Source organism: Mycteria americana, chromosome Z (genome assembly GCF_035582795.1).
Source record: "Mycteria americana isolate JAX WOST 10 ecotype Jacksonville Zoo and Gardens chromosome Z, USCA_MyAme_1.0, whole genome shotgun sequence".
Lineage (NCBI taxonomy): Eukaryota > Metazoa > Chordata > Aves > Ciconiiformes > Ciconiidae > Mycteria > Mycteria americana.
In genome coordinates this window covers 19,230,028-19,238,991 of record NC_134396.1, presented here as the reverse complement: position 1 = coordinate 19,238,991, position 8,964 = coordinate 19,230,028, and the positions used below count along the sequence as shown (strand labels likewise).

General features: G+C 56.0%; 1 protein-coding gene across 1 annotated transcript; it reads right to left on the bottom strand.

Moving 5' to 3' along the window:
• Nucleotides 1-2,869: 2,869 nt before the first annotated feature.
• On the bottom strand, nt 2,870-8,595 carry OTP (orthopedia homeobox). Its single transcript, XM_075527379.1, has 3 exons — nt 8,559-8,595; nt 7,182-7,591; nt 2,870-3,400 (listed from the first exon to the last, which is right to left on the bottom strand). Exons 1-3 carry the CDS (start codon nt 8,593-8,595, stop codon nt 2,870-2,872), a joined length of 978 nt encoding a protein of 325 aa, XP_075383494.1.
• Between the last annotated feature and the right edge of the window lie 369 nt (nt 8,596-8,964).

Sequence of the window (8,964 nt, the reverse complement as noted above, 5' to 3'; positions counted from 1 at the left end):
AATCTCTAGGACTCAGAACACGAAGATCTATTGCCATGGAAACAAATGTTGTATCCAAGTTGGGTAGGATCAAAAAGCTTTGCTCATAACCAGGACAACAGTTGCATTAGAATATGGAGGAAATGATGGATGTTTTAGGAGCGGTAATTCGGCCGAAGGACCTTTGTAAGGCTCCTCCCATAGAGTTGCAGCATTTGGTGTCAAGAGTTGGATCTTACAGGTTGCGTCTCAATCTCCTGCCCCCAGCCAGAAAGAGCATTTTTCTCTACCGTTAAAAAGCACATATTTTTTAAAGATCTTCCATACCACACTTTACGACATTCCTACATCATAAAGCTGTCTTGCTTATAGCAATATAAAGCAGCTGTAAAAATTACATGCTTGTAAACAACCTTCCGTACATTTGGAAGAAGCAGAATGAGATTTGCGCTCGTCTGCATGGAAGTGGAGATCTGCTTTTCCTCCCAGTGCACCATGGCACTGGGGAAGGGACCGGTGTGGGATTGGGAGGACCGAGAGGTATCCCAGCCGGGCCACCACTCCTCTTGGCCCACTCAGGGCACCCGTGGGATAGGGCAGCTGGGGGCACACTGACCAGCCCTGCTCCGTACACACCCCGTGCACCCACATCTTTGAGGGCTGTTCTAAATTATCGCAAATTTCAAACTCAGAACCAAGCCTGGGTGCAGAGAGGCTCCTGCTTTGCCCAAGGCTGGGCTGGGGAGCAGAGGGAGGGCTAGAAGGAGGGACCAGGGGCAGCGCCTTCTTACCCCAGGCATTACTCATTGTATGGATTATGGTATGGAACCTGTCTTGCCTGGCCCAGGCTACCTCAGGATGAGTGTCCTGGGCTGTTTTGGCACCCAGGCCAGCAGGCTCCTGCAGAAGGGTGCAGGGCTGCTTCCTCAGATGACCCCCAGCAGACTCACTCCGGACCTGGATCTCCAATAATTTATTCTCCTTTTATTTCTCTTTTAAATTAAATACGCATACGTAATATGCACTTTGGAGCAGGCAAGGACCCTTCTGCGCGGGCCTATGGAGCCGGGCACTCTCAGGTGTGTAATTAAGAGGTGTGTAATTGATGTACAAGGTGAAGAGATCTCTGTGCATTGCATAAAAAAAAAAAGGGGGGGGGATAAACCCAAACCGGGCTGTACGATGCTTGCCAAAGTCCTGCACTTTTATTTCACCCGTGCCAAAGTTTGCACGGGAGTAAACCGCGCGTTTTCTCTTCCGTGGGGTTCGCCCCGCCAGCAGCCGCGCACTCATTTCAGCGCCGGCAAAAAGGTCTACGGCGAAGCCTCCTTCCTCCCCTCCGGTGCCCGCTGCAGCCCCAGCCCTCGGCCCCCGGCCCCGCACCGGCCCCGCGGCGCTCCGGGGCGGGCGGCGCTGGCTGCCGGCCCGGCCCCGGGCAGGTGCCCCCGCTGCCCGCCCCGCCCCGGCCTCCCGCCGCCCCGCTCCCCCTCGCTCTCCGCCTCGCCTCGCGGCGGAACTTCTGTCTTGCAGTTTAAAGACCAATCACACAGAAAGATTAACAAAAGTTTATTATCATGAAGTATTAAAATTGTGACAAATGAAAGGCTTCAATGCAAAATTCAAGCAAGCAAACTATCCCCAAACTTGTGACAAAGGACTCGGTAAATTCCACAGAAAGAGTCCCGTCTTTTTTTTTTTTTTTTTGCCTGCAGTTCAAGACACCTCTCATATCTCACACGCCACATCAAAACCTATAATTCTTCATATCACATACTGAAAATGATTTTATTTATCCATTTACATTAACTTGATATAAACGTGTCCGGAAAAGTCAATGAATATCTTTTATATTAGCTCAAACATTCATTAAGAAACCCAAAATGCAATAAATAAGCACAGACAATAAGTTAAAACATATCACGAATCGACCAGTATGTAACAAGAATGCTTCATCTACACAAAACATCCTATTTCACATCGTTTGTTCATTCCTCCAGCGGCCCTGCCCTGCGGCGGGGTGACCGGCACATGCAGGCGGGCGGGCCGCGGGGCCGGACCGGGCCGGACCGGGCCGGGCCGGGCCGGGCGGGGCGGGGGCCGCGGCGGCGCCTCCGCCGGCGGCAGCGGAAGATGCAGGAGGGACAATAGCAGCAGGAACGTAAATGAACGCCTAAATAAAGGTGGGGCGGATCGGCAACTCGACTGTATCGAAATCGAAAAAGGGAAGTACTCTTGCTTCCTTTTTTTTGTTTTTGCCTTTTTTTCCCCCCGTGTGTTTTACTTTTACAAAAAAAAACTTTTTTTTTTCTTTTTCCCCATTTCTCTCCCTCTCTCTGGCTTATAAATGCATTATCAAATGCGGATTTGATTCGCTCTGGGGTCTCCGTGCCGCTCCGCCAGCCCGCCCGGCCGCCCCCCGACGGCGCCCTCGCAGCGGAGGGGGCCGGCGGCAGACGGCTGCTCTTAAATAAACCATAAAAATTAAGGAAACAAAACCAAAACGCATTTCTTTGCAAAGCCGGCCGGGCGGCCGGCGGGAGCGCCGAGTCGTGGCGAGGGAGGGAGGCCGGGCCGGGCGCGGGCAGGCCCCGAGCCCTCCCGCCGCCGGGGAGGGGGGGGGGGGCCGCCGGCCGCGCCGGGCCGGGCCGCGCCGGGCCGCGGGGGACGGGAGGGATGCGCGGGGGAAGCGCGGGGGCGGGGGGGGGGGGGGGAGGGCGTTTCTCGGCCCACAAACCAGTGCGTTGGCGGCTGATTTCAGATCCTGAGTCGACTGCCTGGTAAGTCAGGTGGGGGAAGGCGGGGGGCAGGGGCGGGCCGGGGCGGGCGGGCGAGGCGGGGGCGCGGGGCGAGGCGGCGGCGGCGGCGTTGGCAGGCGGCGAGGCGGCGGCCATTAGGTGAAGCTCATGGAGACTGTGTGCTCTAGTGCTTTGCGGCGAAGGGAGGCGATGCTGGTTCCCCGCCACACGTCGCTGCTGTCCGGGGAGCTGCAGAGCTGGGGCGAGCCCGTCACGTTGCTGGGGCCGGGCAGGGAGGCGGGCACCATGCCGGGGAAGGCGGGCTGGTAGAGGTGCGACTGCAGCCCGGCGCCGTTGGAGCCCGCCAGGCTGTTGGAGAGGCCCATGGAGTTGGGCGGCGGCCCGGCCGCCAGGCTGCACTGGGAGAGGGACTGCGCCATGGCCTGCTGCCGGCCCAGCGCCGGCGGCAGCGGCAGCTGCGACACGCCCGGCATGGCGGCGGCGGCCCAGCGGGTGTCGTTGGCGTGGAAGGAGCAGAGGCTGTCGCCCATGGCGGCGGCGGCGGCGGCGGCGGCCGAGGGGAACTGCGGCAGCCCCGGCGTCGGCAGCAGCGTGCCCGGGGCGCGGAAGACGTTGGTGGTCTTCTTGCGCTTCTTCCACTTGGCCCGACGGTTCTGGAACCAGACCTGCGGGCGGCGGGCAGCGACACGCACCGTTAGCCGCGACCCCCCCGCCGTGCGGCCGGGGCGCGGCTCGCTGAAACGGCGGCCGCCGCTCCCGCCCCGGCCTCCGCCCCGTGTCCCGCCGCCCCCCCGAGCCTCTCCCCCCGCGGCCGCTCGTCACACCCGCAGCCCCACGCGTGTCCCCGTCGCCGCTGGAACTTTCTATAAGGGAAACTGATCGATGTGTCCGTCCCGGGACGGGGCCGCCTGCGGCCTCCCTCCCTCGGGGGGAGGCTCCGGCAGAGGAGCCTGGCCTCCCCCCGAGGAACACAGTAACACAGACAGAAAATAAATGACCGCCCCACGGCTCTTGCCCTTGCGTGGAAGCGCTCCCCCGCCGCCACCGGAGCGGGGCGCGGCGGGGCGGGGAGCCTCGCCCCGGGCCAGCCCCCTGCGTGCCGGGGCAGGAAACCGCCCGGGTTTGGGGATTTTAAAAAAAGAAAAGTGGTTTAGGTGAGCGGGTGCGCGTGGTGCCGGCGGGGGTGACGCCGCACCGGGGCCGAAAGCAGCGGGGTGGTCGTCGGGGGGAGAAGCCGGGTCCGCTCGAAGCGCGGGCGGGCGCGGTGCCCGGGCCTGCCGCAGCCCGGCGCTTCGCGCTGCCTGCCCGGGCGGAGCGGGACGGGCGGCCGTTAGCGGGAATGAGCAGCCGTTAGGGAGCTAACTGTTACATGGATAGTCGAAAAACCGCGTTCAATTACGTTTTAGGGTTAATAGTTAAATTGCGGCTACGAGATCTTTTTATGTTTCATGGTTTACTGGTGGTGTAAAGAATCTCCATCAGGTCTGACCGCCTCAGCTCATAGCTGCGCTGCATATGCTTTTAAAATGTGAATGTTTCCAGTTGAAAACGAGTGCATGACAGATTAAAACGCAGGGAAAACCTGGGGGAGATTTTGAAAATGCACACATGACAGCTCTAGCAATATATATACCACGAGCGTTTGGCAACTTTGGACTCCTTTTAAAATGCAACTAGCCCCTGAAAATTATTAATACAACAGTGAGAATCTAATGGAGGTTGGAACCTAAAAATCTACCTTGATGATGTCTGCTGTTACAGTAATATAGACATACTGTAAATGTATTTTAAAATATATAGCCCATTTAATTCCCCAGCTATAAATGGGTTAGGGAGAGAGAGAGAAGGGGAGACAATATCACTTTTGTTTTTCTTCTTTTTTTTCTTTTTTTTTTTTTTTCCCCAGGAGCCGAAGCTTTATGAAGATCTCATTGGAATCCAGCAGATGATTAATGTGAAGATTTGGTAGGAAATCTGGAGAGCTGTATTAAAGCTCAGATCTCAGGTTCATTTCGATCAGCCAGCCGTGAACTCTGGGCCGAATTCATTACACTTTAATAGTGCTGGGAGAGGAAGAAAATGCAATTTCTCATTCCATTAGAAAACTAGAAAATACTCTCAGCTTGTCCCCTATTAAGATGTGGCAGGTGACGGGACCATTGTGGGGGACACGGTCAATGGAATTACAGCACATTATTTTTGTTCGTATAAAATATTGAAAGGCAAGCCTGACTGTGCAGAAGTTATTTCACTGATTTGGTTTTTATGTAAATAAAATATTGAAAGTTAATTAATCCGTGCTAGAGACTAATGATTATGCTTATTATATTGCATTTGATCGCGTAATTTGCATGATTCTCGCATTGCTGCTTAATAAGCCATTCCAGGTTATAAATAATTCTGAAATTGGTTTCTAATAATGGCATGCTATAAAAAGAATGGTTTTATTACACCAGCCTGAAAAGCAGAGCAATATCAGACGTGGAATTGGACTCCCGTTTAAGCACCAGCCGCTTTAATAATTATTTAAATGTATCATATGCATTAAATATAGATCTAAAATGAGGAAAGAGGTGATTTATCCTAGCATCTAAAACCCTTAAAAACATATACAGCCGCTATAAATTAACTATTTGGAGCATCCCTTAATCAGTGTGGAGACCACATACTGCAAGGAATGTGTAGGCAATCTGTTAACTATAAAGAAAACTGTAAAGTACTCATATAAGAACATCAACCAATTACTATTTAATTTAAATTTGGTCAAGGAGCAGTGATACATCGGATTGTGAAGTAAATACATTTTACATAAATCATTTTGCCTTAGATTACATAATGTTAATCATTTTGAAGTGTTAATTAAGAAGGTTATGTTGATCTGATTACTTTTTAAACTACAGAACATTATTGTAAAAAATATTAAAATTGCCACTCTATTAAACTGTTTTATCAGCAGTCTCGAGCTATTAGCATTGGTTTAAGATTATGCCGAGGCCATTAAAACACTTTGTCTTTCTTCCTACGAATTTCTTTGATGTGCTGTTAGAAAATAACTATTTCCATTTTATATTTTATATTTTACTTCATTTACCACACTCCTAATATTGAAATTGGTATCATTAACCTTTGGGAAACCCAATAAAGTTTAATAGACCTCGTTTTCTTTTTTCATAGAGTCAGTTGTCCAATTATATTTTATTTGTGAATCTAATTTCTTTTTTAATTTAAACTAATTACAGCCCTGTGTAGGTTGAGTCAAATTGTTTTACTTTTTAAAAGCAGACGTGCATTTTCTGTCACATTCGACAACGGAGTCGTTTTCCGTTCGTGAAAACGTTCATTTTAGGGATTTCTTTTGACGGGTCTTTATTTCGCGGAGGAGCCTAGGCTTGCCGAGAGGGATTTTGAACACCGCCTGCAGTAAAGTGCAGCGGCGTTCGCGGTGTGCTGTGCTGAGCAGGGATGCACATCCCGCAAGTGCTTCCATTGTGCAGGCTTTCGTTCCTCGGAAGGGACTCGCCTAGAAAGTCGCTAAAATACCCCGCTACACGCAAAAGCCGCAGCTGAGCAGCCTAGCGGCTGGATCCACCTCCCCATTTTCCAAATTTCGTTTACATTTATTTGACTAAATAGTGTCTCATGTGCCTGTGTGCAAATCTATGTGTGTCTGCGTGCACGCGTACGTACTTCAGAGAACAAAGTGCTCCCTAGATGCTGAAGTTGCTCGCTACCCCTGCCGTCCCCAGGCATCGTAAGAGCCACTGCGGGGAAACGCCGAGTCCGGATACAACCGCCTTTTACCGAAGCGCCTTTTCCCGAGCCTGTGTGCCTTCCCCCGACCCCCACCCCGACCCTCCCGGCGGCGGGCTCCGGGGGACGCGCCATCCCGGCGCTGGCGGCCCCGCGGCCGTGCCGCCGGCAGCACCCTGGACAGTGGCGCCGCGGGGCGCCGCCGCAGCCGCCGCAGCACCCTGGACAGCGGCCCCGCGCCGCGGCCGCCGCCGGACCCCGCGGCGGGGAACAGGGCAACCCGCGGCGGTTCGGGCTCGCCGCTTAGCGCCGAGCCACCGCCAGGGCCGAGACTCGCCCCCCCTCGGGCTCTGCCTCCCCGGGCTCGTTCCTGCCCCGGGCTGGGCCGTAGAGCGGGGGGAAGCTCCGCCCGCGCCCCGCTCGGGAGCACCGCGCTGCAGGCGGGCGGGGGACAAGGGGGCACCCCAAGGGGACAGCTTTGCGGAAGGGAGGGCGGGGGGTGTCCGGCGTCAAGGCTTCCTGACCAAACTGTTGCGCTCAGGGGTGCGTTTCTTCCCCCGCCGTCGGGCTGAGGTTTGGGAGCGCCCACCCCCCGCCCCGCTGTGCCTGGCCTCGCCGCCGGCCGGCCGCGCCGCCGTCGGTGCGCCCGGGGAAGGGGCCGGCGGGCGCGGCACTGCGCGGGTCGGCTGCTCATACCTGCACCCGGGACTCGGTGAGGCCGATGCGCAAGGCCAGCTCTTCCCGCATGAAGATGTCTGGGTAGTGGGTCTTGGCGAAGCTCCTCTCCAGCTCGTTGAGCTGCGCCGGCGTGAAGCGGGTGCGGTGCCGCTTCTGCTTCTGCTGCCCCTGCTGCTGCCCAGCCTGGCTGGGGTTCTGGCCGCCCTGCTGGCCTTGCTGCTTGTCGGGGTCTTTGGCGCTGACGGCTAAGGAGCTGGGGTTGGATCCCACCGTGGTGATGTCCTCCCCCGGCAGCAGGGTGGTCCCTTCCACCGTGTCCGAGTTGGGAGCCATGTCTCCCGGGTGTCCCCCCGGATCCGAGCCCCCTACGCCCAGCCGACACTTCACCGCCTCCCGGTGTCCCAGCAGCTCGGCCGCATCTTTCATCCCTGCGGAAGCAAAGGAGCCGCGGTCACTCCCCTGCAGCCGGGCATGTGTCCGCCGCAGCCGCCTCCCGGCGCACCGAGCGGGCGAGAGGCATCCGGCCACCGCCACCGCCTCCGCCCCGCCGCCCCCCGCCGCCCCCCGGCCGCCCGCCAGCCCCGCAGCCCGGCTCGGCTCCGCGGCGCGCAGAGCCCCCGGCCCGGCGCAACCCGGGCGGGGGAGAGAAAACTTTACACCGAGCAGCTCCTCTTCCTCCTTAAATAACCAGCTCCCTGCCGGGCCTCCCCTTGCGAGACCAAGGGAGGGGAAGGGGGGGAGGGCAAGTTTTGCTGGGTTCAGGTTGGGTTTTCCAGCGGGGCTAGTAAAAGAAAGAGATGGAGAGAAAGAAATAACACTCGAGCCGCCCTGCTGCCGGGAGCCCTACCTCCCCGACAGATGCGCGGGGACCTCGGTCACCCTCGCCGATCTTTCCCCTCTCCTCCCTCCGCTCCTCTAAACAAACGCGTGAATAACCATAAATAGGCAGATAAAGATATTTCTCTGTTCTTTAAAGGAAGAGAAGGGGAGAGGAAAGCGAGCAGGCGAGCAGGAAAAGGCCACCCAGAACTCCTCCGTAAATACCACCGAGCTCAACTGTCCTAAAATAATAATAATCATCATCGTCGTAGCAATAACGTGTAGGTATGTATATAAAAACAGGAGAGAGAGAAATTAAATGATCCACGGCTCGCTGTAGATCTACATACTCCGTAGGTCTCCCTCTCTCTCTCTCTTTTTTTTTTTTTTTTTGATGTTAAATCAAATTAAACTTTAATACAGTACAATTACTTTTAAAGGAATTAGCCCATTTAGATCGCATTAAGGTAAAATAAGGAACAAATTGTCAATTTCCTGCCCCGGCTTCCTCCCCGCTCGCCGCCGCCGCCGCCGGTGCAGCCGCCGCGGGGCGGGGGGGTGCTGGGGGAAACTCACCGAGACGGGCGTCCAGGAGGTCGGCGTGAGACAGCATCGCGCACCGCTCCAGGGCGAAGGCTGTTCCCCCCCAAATTTTAGCGGCCTTAAGTTATTTAAAATAGATATAAGATATAAGATATATATGTATAGATCGCCTAAATGAAAGAAAATTCGGTGTGTGGTTAAAAAGGGGGTCTCTTGCATTATAATGTCCTTTAGAGAGACGGGGAGGTGCTTAACACTTCAATGAACCCGTGAGCAGCTCGGCGCGGGGACCAATCAGGAGGGCAGCCTGCAAATGTCAGCGCCCGGAGCGCCCCGCTCCGCCCGCCCGCCGCCCGCCCGCCGCCCGCCCGCCGCCGCCGCCGCCGCCCCGGCCTCCCGCCGCCCCGGCCCGCACCGCGCCGCCGCTCCCTTCCCCTGC